Source organism: Podarcis vaucheri, assembly GCF_965113315.1.
Source record: "Podarcis vaucheri genome assembly, chromosome: 4".
NCBI lineage: Eukaryota > Metazoa > Chordata > Lepidosauria > Squamata > Lacertidae > Podarcis > Podarcis vaucheri.
This window is the reverse complement of record NC_138762.1, coordinates 55,983,016-55,998,292: the sequence shown is the minus strand read 5'-3', so window position 1 is coordinate 55,998,292 and position 15,277 is coordinate 55,983,016. Positions and strand designations below refer to the sequence as shown.

Here is a 15,277-nt window from a genome sequence, read left to right as displayed (position 1 = left end):
AAATAGTATTGCTACAGACATGTCTGCTTTTTTCTTCATCTAGAAACCCTAGTATTTTATATTAAAATTGCTCTCACTGGAATCAGATTAGTAATTTTTCTGTTATGGGAAACCAAGAGGTTTTTATTTATTCACTGTAAGAATGACAATAGACAATTGCTCTACTCGGTACTCGTAATTCATGAATCCTATGCCGGTTCAGTTGTATAACCAAAGCACGTCAAACTGCACTAATGGTTAACAAATCACAGTTTTTCAGGCTCAAATAAGCATCTAAAAATGAAGATTACTGCAAATTGGTGCATTACATGCACAAACAGGCTTGAGCCTCGGGTTGGTGTGGACTCTCTACCACTTCATGCACATGATTTCTGCACTTGCTTCCGGATTCTCAGCGAACCATAACTTGCCATTTTGTCTGAACTGGGGTAAATCACTGTTTGCCTACAAGTCACGGATTGATTTTGGCAAACAAGTAAGCAATGGTTTGTCCAGTTTGGACAACACGACAACTCGAGGCAGGGCACGCACACAAGCCTGCCACCCAAACCTTTTCATGCACATAATGTTGTATATCAAACATTTTAACCAGCAGCAATGGAAAGGAATCCATAATTATATATGGCAAGCCTGTCATTAGGGTCTAACAGTACACACTTCACTACTAAAAGAAAATAGGTTTTAGGCATTTGTTGCAATTGACTCAGAGTGAAACTTGAAGCAGGTGTGGCTAGCCTGTGGCCCTCCAGATGATGATGTAGTCCAGATGGGAGTTGTAGTCCAGAAACAGCTGGATGACTACAGGTTCCAAACTCCATTCTCACGTGCATTACTTGGTTCAGGCTTCTTCAAACTTGGCCCTCCAGATGTTTTTGGCCTACAACTCCCATGATCCCTAGCTAGCAGGACCAGTAGTCAGGGATGGTGGGAATTGTAGTCTCAAAACATCTGGAGGGCCGAGGTTGAAGAAGCCTGACTTGATTTAATTGGTTTGCCAAACTTAGCAACTGTATATATTGCTTCTGATACTATGTTTTCATTTAATTATCATTTAATAAAATAAATGTACAGTAGTGATTATTATTTTTTCCATCTGTCAGGAAACTGAGATATGTTTTAATTCACAGAGGCAGATGTAAACAGGAACTGAACACTTTCCCGCAAGCCTCAGTGAGCAAGTTAACAATTAACTCTTTATAAAGGCAAAAGCAAATGTAGATAGAAGGAGTTACTTTCTTAGATTAAGAAAGCGGCTCAGTATGCTATATTATTAAGTGGGGGATCTTGGAGAAACATACCAGCCATTCTTATCATATGACTTTAGAAGCTATGGGCTGTATTTGCTGTAGCGCTAAGGGTATCTTTCCATTGGTGACAGCATTTTTGCTTACCATATGTAACAATACTCTCTCTCTCCTTCCCCTGCACACTGTTCCAATGGTTCTCTCAAGGGAAATCCCATTGTGCCAGCAGAAGCCCTTGTCCTGGCTTCTGCAAGTGCAATGTCCTAGTTGAATATGGCTCATATATTTTAATAGTCAATAAAATCTTCATGCTGGGCCTTTCAGCAGCTTTCATTACTATCAGCCACGTAGAAAATGATGTTGTATGTGCCACATCTTAATAACCATGAGAGAAAGTGTTGTGTATTTTTCAGGCAAATGGCCATGACTTCATGGTGGCAGGGGAGTTTAATAAGGGAAAGACACAGTCAAAAGAGGCCACAAAAGAGACAAGATCAACTCAGTATTCAGAACTGCTATTTGGAAACCCTAACGGCCTCCCAGAAACCAGTTTGAAAAAAGCACCAGCAAAGGTATCTATGTGTGTGGAGGTGAATTGTCCCACACAGCATGAGCCCCAAGTGACCAGCTAACATCTTTCTAAAAGGAGTAAGCTTCTAGCAGTCAAGGAAGCGAGATATGAGACAAAATGTACAGCTGCTATTTTTCTCATTTTACTAGCCTTTTTCACTAGCTGATGCAGACTTTAGTCTAGTAGAAGTCCCTCTAAGCGGCTGTATCCTTATCAATACCTCCTGCAAAGCAGGCAGAAATATTCCTGGTCAAGAGCTGGAAGGACAAACATCCTCTATTATCAGAAGTGTGCAGAAGAAATAAAGTGATCAGATCTGCCCCCTAATCAAAATTACCTCTGGTTACAAACTTAATTCATTCCAGAGGTCCGTTCTTAACCTGAAACTGTTCTTAACATGAGGTATCACTTCAGCTAATAGGGCCTCCCACTGCCGCCGTGCGATTTCTGTTCTCATCCTGGGGCAAAGTTTTTAACCCGAAGTACTATTTCCGGGTTAGCGGAGTCTATAACCTGAAGTGTTTGTAACCCAAGGTACCACTGTATATGTTCTGTCACTAAAATTTGATGGCTATCATTCAGAACCTTGATGGCCCTTTGTATACTCTAAACTTGAAGTGTGGTTTTCAAAACCCTAATTAAGTGTGTCACCAATCACTGGTAGCCTGGCAACTCACCCATTGCCAGTTTACATCTTGGATATGGTCCCTATGCCTCAATCAGTAAGTGAGAAGGGAAAACCTACATCAATTACAACATCTTGAATCAAATGGTGCACTACACCATGTAAAGCTGCACTGCTAAAATTCTTATTTTTAAAAGGCCACTAAAGGTTTGGGAACCATGGATAATGAGGGTTTGTTATCCAAGTATGACGGCCTTGAAAATGAACAAAGAACACAGGACAATTAGGAACTTATTCTGGAAAAAAAGGTCAAGTACAGAATAAAACAAAATGCACTAAAAGAAAAACAGCAACCAGACATTTGTTTTTAAAATGCAACTTCTGGTCAAAGCACACACAAGACTCATAAAACGGGGATAATAGACCATTCATGTAAATATTGTTACAATGCCCTCTACTTCTCTCCATTTTGCTTACAGACAGGGAAAAACTGCAGCGTTTGGCAGTGATGCATTGTACTGCGGAAGCCAAACCTGTTCTACGGAGCCTGTTTACTGGTGCTAAAATCAGTGCTTCTCTTAAATCACCCCCCCTTCATTTCAGCTCTGCCAGATCATCCAGACACACAATGGTGTGCAAATAAGGCGAGGTGGGGAAAGATACAGCATCGATTATGCAGTAAAACAGCTTTTCCTCCCCCCCCCCGCCCTTCTTTCCCTCTCCTCGCCTTTGACAGGCTGCTGCTCCTACATAGCAAACACAACCCAACAGCTGTTCTCCAGCAGCAGCAACATAACAGGCAGCTGCGAAAGCACCCGAGAGGGGGGGCCGGCAGCAGGATACAGACAACCTGTAGAATCGCAGGCACTGCTGAACACGTAAACAAACAAACAAACACGTGTTTATGCCCTCTAACATTTCTACGCCTGCCTATGTGGAGAAGCGAGGGAGAGCGCTGGCTTCCACCTTTTCCCCTCCCCAGGTGAAATTAGGAATAAGCACCATTTCAGAAATAGAGAGAGATCCTGAAGGGATGCTTAAGGGAGAAAATGGGGTGTTTGCTTTGTTTCCCCCTCTCCCCACCTGCGCTTCATTGGTCGGGGGGCAAACTGGTCCCTTCGTGGAGGGAAGAAGGTTCCCCCCCCCAGCCGTCCTCCCTATGCAGAAAAGGGAGGGGAAAGAGGAAGCGTTGGCAGGCTGGACTTCCTCAATTGCAGCAGCAGTTTGTCCCCCATCTTCCCTACTCACCAACTGAGGAAGGAGCAGGCGGCAGAGGCGTCGCGCTGGCTGCTGCTGCTGCTGCTGCTGCTCCCACCGCGGAGGAAGGGCGCGCGTCGCCGCCGCAGCTTCGCTGAGGCTCCCCGGCCGCTTCCCTCTCCTGCGACGTGTCCCGCGGCTGGGCGGGGCCGAGGCGGGAGCCAGAGACTACAAGGAAGGGCGGGGGCGGAATCTCCCGTTGCCATGGCGGCCGGGCTACTACGCCTCCTCTTGCCCTTGCCGGATGGGGGAGTACCATTTCGAAGCGCGGGGGGGGGGAAAGAATGGTGACAGCAAGATTTACGGGACACCCGCTTTTTCTATAAAGTGGCGCGGGGCTTCGCCTCGTCCCCGTTATCGCCTTCCCAGCCGCTTCAGCGTGGACAGCTCGCCTTGGCGATGTTTAAGTCGGATTCAAAGGCGCAGCTGCCCACCCCCACCCCGCCCCGATGAGATGGTGCATCCCAACATCGCGCGTTTGGGCACGTCTCTAGCTCCACCTGCTGGCAGAAGTGGAGACTGCAGGGTTGGTTTGGTTCGAGTGTGGCACTAATCTCGGAGTACATAGGTCGGGCTGCTGCGGGCAGTTTGGGAAATGCCAATCTCGTAATTAAAAGAGGGGCTTAATCTGTGCCCCTGGATCCATTGGCTGGATCCTGCAAAAAAATCGAAAGGATGCTGTTGAAAGGTTGGGAGATGAAGGTTAGCGATCCTTTTCACTCTTCGGCTTTTGGTTGTAAAAGTGTTTCCAGAGGGGGCTTTATTAGGTCAGCCGAGTCTAATTTTTATGTGCGTATGACTGACATGCTTCTGTCCACACCTTTTTTTAGTCATCAGTTTTGCATAGGTATTCCGTTATTTCCCCAGCCATCAGTGGGTGGCCCCTGATGAAATACCGTATTTTTCGCTTTATAAGACGCACCAGACCATAAGACGCACCTAGTTTTTGGAGGAGGAAAACAAGAAAAAAAATATTCTGATCTCAGAAGCCAGAACAGCAAGAGGGATCGCTGTGCAGTGAAAGCAGCAATCCCTCTTGCTGTTCTGGCTTCTGGGATAGCTGCGCAGCCTACATTCGCTCCATAAGACGCACACACATTTCCCCTTACTTTTTAGGAGGGAAAAAGTGAGTCTTATGGAGCAAAAAAAACAACAACGGTATTTCCATGCTGTGTTTTCTCCGCTCAGTCACTACTCCGTGCTATCGCCATTGGCTTTTCCTGTTTGGGGCATGTGGGCAGCTATTTCCACAAGAAGAGAGCAAAAGTAAATGTTACCTGATGTTTCACTACTGGCAAAATTGAAGATTGTTCTTTGGGGGACGGGGAAGAATTTGGATTTCCCTTTGTAGTATTAATACTACTACTACTACTACTACTACACTGGACTTGTATGTTTTAACTATGGTTGTAGATTTTTAGAGCTACTTTTGGGTTTTTTGTAAACCATTTTATAAATACAGTGGTACCTCAGGTTACATACGCTTCAGGTTACATACTCTTCAGGTTACAGACTCCGCTAACCCAGAAATAGTACCTCAGGTTAAGAACTTTGCTTCAGGATGAGAACAGAAATCGTGCTCTGGTGGCGCAGCAGCAGCAGCAGGAGGCCCCATTAGCTAAAGTGGTGCTTCAGGTTAAGAACAGTTTCAGGTTAAGAACGGACCTCCGGAACAAATTCAGTACTTAACCTGAGGTACCACTGTAAACCATATATTGCAAAAAAAATATCACAGCCTCCAGTGAGCTGAACCTTGCGTGACTGTTGTATCCCTTGAATAATTCATTGCTCAGAAATAACACACATACTGTATGTATATTAACCTAACACACCTTTCATATTCCTGCTCACTAGGATTGGCTGAAACTAGTAGCTGAGCAGCAGCTCTCTGCAATTTTCAAATGAGGACCTCCTGCATCAGCAGCTGGAGGAATTTTGCCAGGGCTACAAAAGCAGAACAGGAGAGACTAGGCTGAATATGCATTTCTGCATGCCCAAGCGTCAGAGCGGAGCCTTGAGCCAAAGTAAGTAAGGCAGCCAAGCGAGTTCAGCAACAGGGCAGACTACTGTGTCCCTCCCCTTAGTGAACTTACAAGCCCCAGGTTCCCAAGTAAATTAACTCGCTCAGCAACAATATCTGCTGGTAGAATGCCAGCAGAGGTGTGGGAGCTATCCAGTGTAGCACAGAATGTTGTACGTCTTCCTGATGGACAGAATCAGGGGTGGGGTATTGAGTGCAAATCAGTCCTGGACCTCAGGGAGTTAGTTTGTTCCCTTGGGACCAAGGTAGTTGACCTGGATAAACAAAGGTTTGTAGATGAGACCATCATAGGACATGATAATTGCATCCCACTCAACAATCTTTGCACCAACAGCTTTGATCCTGCAAATCTGCTCCAGCTGCTGGAACAGATCAGTGAGATGGGAAGTATTCTGGTGGGGGCTTCTCTGGAAAGCTCGCCTGTTTCTCCCAACGCAGCAGTTCTGGTTTCCTTTTCTGACCATGGTAGTGGGTGATTTGATCTTTAGGGACATGGATTGCTGGTTTGTGATTGGTTTGCTGATCATACGGTAACTTGGCTTTGAAACAAAGAATATTTAAAAAGTAACCTAATTCAAAAAACTTGATGATGTTAAGAAGCTCTAAATAAGCAGGTAATTGTAACAGTTCATAATTTATTCAAATCTCACAAAAGTTCATGTAAAATACTATTTGCCTGATTCAGAGTTACATATATAGAATAGGTTAGCCGTACCAATATAATTGCATTTAATTTCTCCTGCAAAGTGGTTATGCATTCTCATTTTCTTACAAGTAATAGAGATGTAAAAGAAGGACAGCAAGCTTTTGGCTCCACTTATTTTTTTTTTACAGGAGGGATATAACAAAATAGTAGGAATTAAGACGTTAATTATAGGGCATCATTTTAGCCAACAGCTGGTTTTCAATGCAAGGGCTCATATGACAGGGATCTTTATTTTATTTTGTTTAACTATGCTGGCTATGTCTGTATTTTCCTCCACATTGAATAACTATGGCACCTATTAATCTAGGGTTACAGGGCCCTGATTTGAACACCCAGCATCTCTATTTTCTTTTAAGGGTGAAGGCAGCACTAGAGATGTAAAAAAACACACCACACCACACGTGAGTAGCGACAGGAGGTGTTTGTGTATGTGGGTGAGAGAGATGCACATGTTTCCTTACGTGTGAAGTTGTACAGAGTAGTACAGTGTTTAAATTTATATTGTGATTACAACTGACCACAGAGCAACAGGGAAGGTTAAAAAAAATTCTCCATCCATCCTCTTTTCAAGAGCTCTACTCATTAAGAGCCAGCTGCAATATCTCAGATAAGCTCCAGTTATTTTATTTGTTAGTTGTTATTAAAACAATTTATATAGCACTTCACTATAATAGCCTTTAAGTGATTTACAAAGAATACAAAAAATAAAAATCAGCTAAAACTAAAAAATAAAACTACAATTAAAATGCCTGCTGGAATAAAATTAGTCTTCAGTAGGCGCTGGAGGCTCAGTAGGGAGCAAGGAGCCCGTCTGATCTCAACTAGAATGGAGCGCCATAAAATCGGGCACATGCCAAAATTCACCAAGGTTGAACCGTTTTGTCACTAACAAACTGCCCATGGGGCCCATCGGCTCCCGGGGGTAAAAGGGCCAAATACACTGGAGTCTCAGCTCCCTCATCAGGAGATTTTGGGGCTTTAGGACCTGCCATGTCAGTCCTGACCCACCCAGGGCAACAGGCATTCAGGAGAATACCATCACCTTTCCTTGTCTCATTCAGGCGCCTTGCTTGAATTCTGGACAAAACCGTTACCCCGATTTTGGTCACCCCATAAGCTGTATTTGGCCAACCCTCCTTCTCATGCACTCCCTTCCTGGTGTCTTCTACAAATTTTTCCATGAGTTTCACTAGTTCCTCTTCAGTGATTGTCTCACTCCGAAACTTCTGCTGTAGTTCTGGGCTACACATGGCCAAGGCCCGGACACTCATGACACTGGAGACATTCACTACTCTTCCTGTGACAAAAAAAAAGATGGTAATTCCACAATAACCAATGGACCATATCCAACTCAAAGTAGACATATTGGGCAGACCTCAGTTAGGCAAGCCAATTATTTATAATGGGTCCCCTCTGAGTAACACGTTGGGTACATGGGCACACCAGAACCTCAGATTTGTATTTATTTGTATTGTTACCCCAAATTTATTTGTACTGCAACCCCCACCCCACCCCTTGGCTATGCCCATGATTGTGTACAACCCAATACTCTGCAGAGCAAGTAGAAATAATAAGTGTCATACAACAAGTAAATAATGAAGAATAAATCATAAGCAAGTTGCATACACGAGAACAGAAACCTTTCTATGATGCCATGGAGATATTCTAAAATAAGAAACGGTTGACGGAAAATCTAAAATATATATGCTGTGTAATTTGAGTTTAATAGCTCTGAAGGCTATCACAGTGGCATTTAACACATACACACAGTGCTTTTTTCTGGGGGTACTCAAAGGTATGCAGAAAAAAGCACTGTATACAATGTTTGGACATTTCAAGATAGAATGCAGCAGTTACTCAGAGTTGATCAATAGTGCAGTATGATGCCAGTAATTTCACTAGCTTCTCGAAATAGCTAGAAATCTGAATCTGACAGGCTGCTGATTTTACAATATTGTATCACACAGAGCAGAAAACAAATCCAGTTTGCTCCCCCTGCCCCTTCTTCTTCTTCTTCTTCTTCTTCTTCTTCTTCTTCTTCTTCTTCAATAAATCCGTGTGATAAACCTCACTAAGCCCTATCTGGCTTAGTTCAACTTCTATTTGTCTCTTGTTTCATGTACTACATAAAGAGTGCTATCCTATCCTCTTTACACGATGGCTGTAAAGAACAGGATCAGACTTGAAAAGCTCAGTTGGTCTGTCTGTCTATCTGTTTGTCTGTTGTTATTAGTAATTATTCATTTTTGATTTCCTACCTGCCCTACTATAAGGTCCCCGGATGGGTTGTGACTATTTAAAAATACAATATTTACTCCTGCAGGATGAAAATGCAAAGCTCACCTTGTGGTTTAATAAGTGGTAATAACTCGTTGCAAATATTTCTGGTTGCAAAGAAGTTCGTTTTCATGGACACTTCTGCTTGTGTAGGAAACGGTGTGGGGTCCTCCACTTTTTATTGGGCAAAGAAAATGGAAATACAAAAATATGCATTAAGGTACAAATGCACACAGTCTTTCCAGCACGTACACTAAAAAGGCAAACAACATAGTCCACTTATGGCTAACGTTAGTTGAAATTACATTGTGCAGCTGTAACATTATTGAAAATCTTACTACAGCCTTTAACAACCTTGTGCCCTCCGGATGTTTTAGACTATCCCATCAACCCCCAGCCAGCTGTTGTATATTTTACTTGTTTGATAGCCTGTCTGCTTGTTTGGGGGATTATAGGGTTAACTTGGAAACCTAGCAAATACCTCAAGGCTCAAATATCAAGTTAATTAAAAGTCCTTGGTATGTGAGAGTTGCCTCATTTCTGGCTAAGGTGCTTCATGTGATTGACAGGAATCTATATTATTGCACACCACCCCAATCTCTGAGTAGTGAAGGATTATAGGGGTTCAGGCATTGATGCAGGGTTCATGTTTCCTTTTGGAATAAGGCATGGCAGAGGCTGTGGTGTCTTTATGATATACAGTGTATACACACACACACACACACACACACACACACACACGTAAAGGTAAAGGACCCCTGGATGGTTAATTCCAGTCAAAGGCAACTATGGGGTTGCGGTGCTCATCTCGCTTCAGGCCAAGGGAGCTGGTGTTTGTCCGCAGACAGCTTTCCGGGTCATGACTATACCGCTACTGGGGCAACGGGACATCATGAGGTGTGCCAGAGTACACAGAAACACCGTTTACCTTCCCGCCGCAGCGGTACCTATTTATCTACTTGCACTGGTGTGCTTTAGAACTTCTAGGTTGGCAGAAGGTGGGACAGAGCAATGGGAGCTCACCCCGTTGTGTGGATTTGAACCTTCTGATTGGCAAGCCCAAGAGGCAATGGAGGGGTTTACAGCATTAATGCCGTAAGAGAGCATTGCTTCTCCCATAGCCACAGGTTTGGATTCCAGCAGAAATCAGGCCTGGCTTTCTCTCTGACTTTCCTGCCTGCAGCTTTTGCACCCAGCTTCTAGCTCATATCACTCCACCCTCCACCCTGGCCCTCTGGCACAGAGCCACTCCCTTCCCGTAATGACTCATTAGCGAGCCATTTCAGTAACTGAAAATGTGCTGGATCCAGCGATTAGAAGAGGGGCTCAGGCATACAGCCTCCCCTCCTCCCAACTCATCACAATATAAAAAGAGGAGATGGGCAGTTCAAGGTGGAACTCAACCTGATAAGGAAAAACTTTGTAAACCTGGATTAAGGGACTGTTTCGTCCAGGGAAAGTAGATGGTGGTTTAATCCATTTTGATTTAAAGGGAATATACTGCTTTTCTGTAACTTTTGCACTGCATATCTTTTTCTTAAATCTCCACATTTTTCCAGGTTTAGTAAACTTTAGAACTTGTTTCATAACCCTGCGTGGTCTTGGCTTATTTTTAACACCCTCAAGCTTAGAAGATAGAATACCACACTACCTTATGAGGCTTCAAGGAGACCCCAGGGAAATTTGGAGGCCGGCTGATAAAAGACAGCCTTGTGGAAATCATTTACACCTTATCTAGTGACACCTATTGTTTAAAGGGGGAGACTCGGCTGAGTAGAGGGGTGCACTCTATGCTAGCCGGGAACACCCTCTCCCCAGATGGCACAAGACCTAGGGTGGCTGCCACAAACACACATGTCAAAACTGTCTGGGATGTCATACAATCTTTTAAACATGTTGAAGATGTACAAAGCTCCCACACCATCTGCATTCACTTGAGTTAGCATTGTTTGCCGCAGTTCTGGCTGCTTGTACATGCCAAGAGAGGGAATGACATATATTTTATTGTGTCCAGATGTTTAAATTACAAAATAACAATAACACACAAACCCACATTAAATCTAGATGGAATAATTTTCATTTCTGTTGTAGAACATGAAATTATATTTGCCGCCTTAATAAGTACAGTGGTACCTCTGTACTTAATTCGTTCCGGAGGTCCGTTCTTATCCTGAAACTGTTCTTAACCTGAAGCACCACTTTAACTAATGGGGCCTCCCGCTACTTCTGCGCTGCCGCCGCGCGATTTCTGTTCTCATCCTGAAGCAAAGTTCTTAACCCAAGGTACTATTTCTGGGTTAGCGGAGTCTGTAACCTGAAGCGTATGTAACCCGAGATACCACTGTACAATTGATTTTATGTCTGTGTACCCATGGTTTCTGTGTGCAAGAATAAAGCTAAGAGCAGGCTAAAAGTATCACCTCTCATTCGGAATTACTACTACTACTGCTAATTAGTAATAATAATAGACAGTTGCCAGCTACCCACCAGGTACCCTGTGTTTTTCATTACTTCCTGCATGGAACAGTTATGTATTGTATAGTGAGAAAGATCACTAACAAAAATTTAGCTGCTTCTGTCTCTGCAACTAACCAGTAATCAAACTGAAAAGTACCTTTTTCTGAATGATTGTTTGATTGTCTAACTATTCTGATTATAGTTTCCACAGGAAATGCAAGAAGCAAATTGCATTTTTATCAAACATTAATTGTATATGTTTTGCAGTTTTCCATCACAGATTATGCTTTGCTGCATGCAAAAGATTTTATCATGTATTAAGAAACATAGGTTCAAGTGTAGCTCAACAGACACAAAGTTGCACATGTGTACATGCAGTGAATACAGTGGTACCTCGGGTTAGGAACTTAATTCATTCTGGAGGTCTGTTCTTAACCCGAAACCATTCTTAACCTGAGGTACCACTTTAGCTAATGGGGCCTCCCGCTGCTGCCGTGCCACTGGCACGTTCCGTTCTCATTCTGGGGCAAAGCTCAACCCGAGGTCCTACTTCTGGGTTAGCAGAGTTTGTAACCCGAAGTGTTTGTAACCCGAGGCGTATGTAACCCGAAGTACCACTGTACTCATATGCAAGATTGGTACACTGGATTATTTACGTGCAGCTCTCATGCTTAGTCCTATTGATGCATTTTCTGTGTTGGAAAGCTGCCCTGAGCTGCAGGAAGGAGCAGGACCCATGAAAGTCACAAGCAAATATTTGGCAAATCTTTAACTACTGTACTGCACTGGGTCCAAAGTACTGTACACTGTTAAAAGTACTTTACCTAGTACTTAACTTTGGTTAGAGGGCTCAGCTCAGCATCTGTTCTTAGCCCTAGGCTCAGCCCCAGAATATATGAAATAAGGTGAATGAAAGTTTCCTGACCACCAAGTAACTGCAGTGAGTTCAACTTCCCACTCATCGGGGACCAACAGGGTCATTTTTTTATTAGACTGCGGTGCTCCCAGGCAGACCTGATCCCCGTATACTTTCTTTCCAGAAACTGAACACTGTTTTTACCTTTGAAAGCAATCCCTGCATTGTTGATCAGCACATTTAATCCTCCATACTTCTCCTTCAAGAAATCGCGTAGGGTTCGGATACTCTGCAGGTCATTTATGTCCAGTTGGTGGAACTGTGGCTTCAGCCCTTCTGCCTGCAGCTTGGCCACTGCCTCCTTGCCCCGTTCCACATCTCTGGCTGTCAGGTAAACATCCCCAGTGAACTTCTTGCATAGAGCCCGCACGATGGCCAGCCCAATGCCTTTGTTAGAGCCAGTCACCACAGCCACTGGAATGCTCTTAGACATCCTCTCTGCCAAGCGGATTCTGATCAGATAGGAGGACGGAAGACACCTTAGGAATAAACACATCCACATAACCGAGCATGTTTTCTGTATGGCGTCAGAACATCACAGCATTATTGCGCTATCCGATAGCACAGCATAATCAGAAAGAAAACTTCAAAAACAATTTGCTGGAGTAATTCCATAAATATGTTTTTTTGCAGCAAACACACACAAAAAATCTTGTGACACCTTTCAAAAAACCTGTGAATTTATTGTGGCAGAAGGGTTTTGTTTTTTTGTCTGAAGCCAATTTGCCAGACACATGGAGTGGCAACTTCACTGGATAGGTACATTTATCCCTATTGCAAAGATGAAGGACTGCCTGAGTTGGAGCATGTGGTTTGGAGTATTGCTTTGAAACCTCCATTCCCAGGGTGTGCCTATTGGCTCTTCCTGACCTTTGAACATTATTTTACACATTATTTTATTCTGCAACTTACAGAGACGTAGTAGGGAGACCATAATCTACCCTGGTTGTTTTTTTTTTAGATTATCAGCAGAATTGAGCAGGTTCATGCAAAAGAAAAAGAACAAGAACTTACCCTGCTGGTTCTGTGCAGCGCCTGCTGTTGACTCTCTTCTGCCTTCCCTTGCACAGAGCAGGCACGACAAGGTTGCTATGGAGGCCCGCCTTTCCTGGCAGCTGTATAGAGCCTCAAGCATTTAAGGAGGAGGGGGAATATTAGAATGTAGCCTATAGGAGAATCAAAGATAAATCTGCTCCTCTGGGTATTAGCTTTGTGCGCTCTTGTTTGTTTATGCAACAGTCTGAAGTTAGGTAACATATTCCACATTCAGGAGTATTATCTGTGTATGGGAGATGAGACCTGTACAAACCTAAAAGCAGCTTGTATGTTTGCAAGTTTGCCCTCAGGAAGAGGGAAGCGAGAAGCACTTTCCACAACCTTATGTTTACTTAGAAATAAATCCCACTGAGTTCAAAGTGGATCATTTCTTAAACTAAATGTCCTTGCAATAGGGGTGTTTGCAAGTTACATTCAGCTTGTGTACAAGCTGTGTAGCAACATGCACAAACTACAACACAACAAGTGCACACTCTTCACGCAAACTCGAAGATGTGTAAAAATAGTTTGCGCCTGTGTTCAGACCTATGTGTAAACAAGCTAAAAATGGTACAATTCATATCATGTGTCAAATTCATTATAATTCATAATTTACAATGTGGCTAATATGTGTTTGGTGCTGTAAAAAACAACAACAACAACAACAACCCAATATAAGTTCCTGCTTGCAGGCTCACCATTATTATTACTGTATTTAGTGGTGAGCCTGAAAACAGGAACTTGTACTGGGTTTTATTTTTCAAAATAAGAAAAGAAGGGAAGGAGGAATTGGAGGGAGTGTGGAAACTTTGCAAAGATTGAACAAAGTAAAAAGAAGAAAGAGAGAGTGCATGCATTAGCCTAGGCATAGGAAGAAAGTGGTGGTGGTGGGGACAATGCAATAGAGAGAACGAGTTTATTATTATTTATTAAATTTGTACACTGCCCTTCATCTGAAGATCACAGAGTGGTTCACAACATAAAAATACAGTGGTGCCCCGCAAGACGAATGCCTCGCAAGACAAAAAACTCGCTAGACGAAAGGTTTTTTCATTCGCGATTTGCCTCGCAAGACGAATTCCCCTATGCGCTTGCTTCGCAAGACGAAAACGTCTTGCGACTTTGTTAAGCCGTTTAAACCGTGCTTCGCAAGAAGAAAAATTCGTTAGACGGCAAAAATTGCGGAACGAATTAATTTCGTCTTGCGGGGCACCACTGTACAAAATAATTACTTAGGGAAGAAGTTAGCACAAGAAATAAACCTTGAAGACAGAAACTAGCACAGAGGAAGGGAGGTCTAAACAGAAGATTTGTGGTTGGCAAACCAAGCGGCTAAGGAGAATAGAGGAAAAGGAACAAAGATAAGAAGCACCAAGGCCATGAAGTTGAATAGCGGCTAGAAGTTGAAATCTGACATGAAGCAACAGAGGAAGTCAGTAAAGGGAAACCTATAGAGAAGTACAGTACTGTAACTAAAATGAGAAGAAAATAAAAATACGTGAGCGTAAGAGTTGAGATTATGGAAAGCACTTTTGCTTATCCAAGCTCATCTCCTTATTTCACTGCAGCCCCCTGTGCTGCTGAAAGTTGCCAGATCTTCTACAAAAGTGTGGGTTATGGCACAGAGGGCTGCAGGGCGAGTAGGTAGTGGTACAATTGATGAAAATTGGGTGCTTCATCTTGTACTAGCAGAAGCAGCCATGGGTGGTGCCCAAAGGGACTGGGAGGGCAGCCGAGCAGTTGTTGTTGTTTAGTCGTGTCTGACTCTTTGTGACCCCATGGACCAGAGCACGCCAGGCACTCCTGTCTTCCACTGCCTCTCGCAGTTTGGTCAAACTCATGTTAGTAGCTTCAAGAACAGTGTCTAACCATCTCGTCCTCTGTCGTCCCCTTCTCCTTGTGCCCTCAATCTTTCCCAACATCAGGGTCTTTTCCAGGGAGTCTTCTCTTCTCATGAGGTGGCCAAAGTACTGGAGCCTCAGCTTCACGATCTGTCCTTCCAGTGAACACTCAGGGCTGATTTCCTTCAGAATGCATAGGTTTGATCTTCTTGCAGTCCATGGGACTCTCAAGAGTCTCCTCCAGCACCATAATTCAAAAGCATCAATTCTTTGGTGATCAGCCTTCTTTATGGTCCTGCTCTCACTT

At 43.5% G+C, this 15,277-nt stretch overlaps 2 protein-coding genes and 1 long non-coding RNA gene across 5 annotated transcripts in view; 1 reads left to right on the top strand and 2 right to left on the bottom strand.

Moving 5' to 3' along the window:
• Nucleotides 1-3,880, bottom strand: part of DOP1B (DOP1 leucine zipper like protein B) — a 60,168-nt gene extending 56,288 nt beyond the window's left edge. Inside the window, exon 1 of one of the 2 annotated variants that reach the window (XR_014219113.1) lies at nucleotides 3,689-3,880. The gene's annotated coding sequence lies outside the window, so the exon portion shown is untranslated. The remainder of the gene's footprint in view (nucleotides 1-3,688) is intronic. The other variant, XM_082220483.1, reaches the window with a different exon arrangement.
• A 47-nt stretch (nucleotides 3,881-3,927) lies between these two features.
• On the top strand, nucleotides 3,928-7,155 carry LOC309531203. The gene is made up of 2 exons (XR_014219136.1): nucleotides 3,928-4,399; nucleotides 5,552-7,155. It is a non-coding gene; the product is annotated as an uncharacterized lncRNA (long non-coding RNA).
• LOC309531181 (carbonyl reductase [NADPH] 1-like) lies at nucleotides 7,053-13,207 on the bottom strand. 2 transcript variants are annotated; one of them, XM_082220538.1, is made up of 4 exons: nucleotides 13,109-13,207; nucleotides 12,239-12,546; nucleotides 8,788-8,895; nucleotides 7,053-7,741 (listed from the first exon to the last, which is right to left on the bottom strand). In XM_082220538.1, exons 2-4 carry the CDS (start codon nucleotides 12,525-12,527, stop codon nucleotides 7,305-7,307), a joined length of 834 nt encoding a protein of 277 aa, XP_082076664.1. In that variant the 5' UTR covers nucleotides 12,528-12,546; nucleotides 13,109-13,207; the 3' UTR covers nucleotides 7,053-7,304. The 2 variants fall into 2 exon arrangements, with proteins under 2 accessions (XP_082076664.1, XP_082076665.1); XM_082220539.1 differs by having other exon boundaries at nucleotides 12,239-12,573; nucleotides 13,109-13,200.
• Between the last annotated feature and the right edge of the window lie 2,070 nt (nucleotides 13,208-15,277).

What these genes read in the sequence shown, in the direction of transcription:
- LOC309531181 (XM_082220538.1), bottom strand. Translation starts at nt 12,527, where the DNA reads ATGTCTAAGAGCATTCCAGTGGCTGTGGTGACTGGCTCTAACAAAGGC. An exon ending in TGCAGGGATTGCTTTCAAAG is followed by an intron (nt 8,896 to 12,238) that starts GTAAAAACAGTG and finishes CCCAATAAAAAG; the next exon opens with TGGAGGACCCCACACCGTTT. An exon ending in ACCACTTATTAAACCACAAG is followed by an intron (nt 7,742 to 8,787) that starts GTGAGCTTTGCA and finishes TTTTTGTCACAG; the next exon opens with GAAGAGTAGTGAATGTCTCC.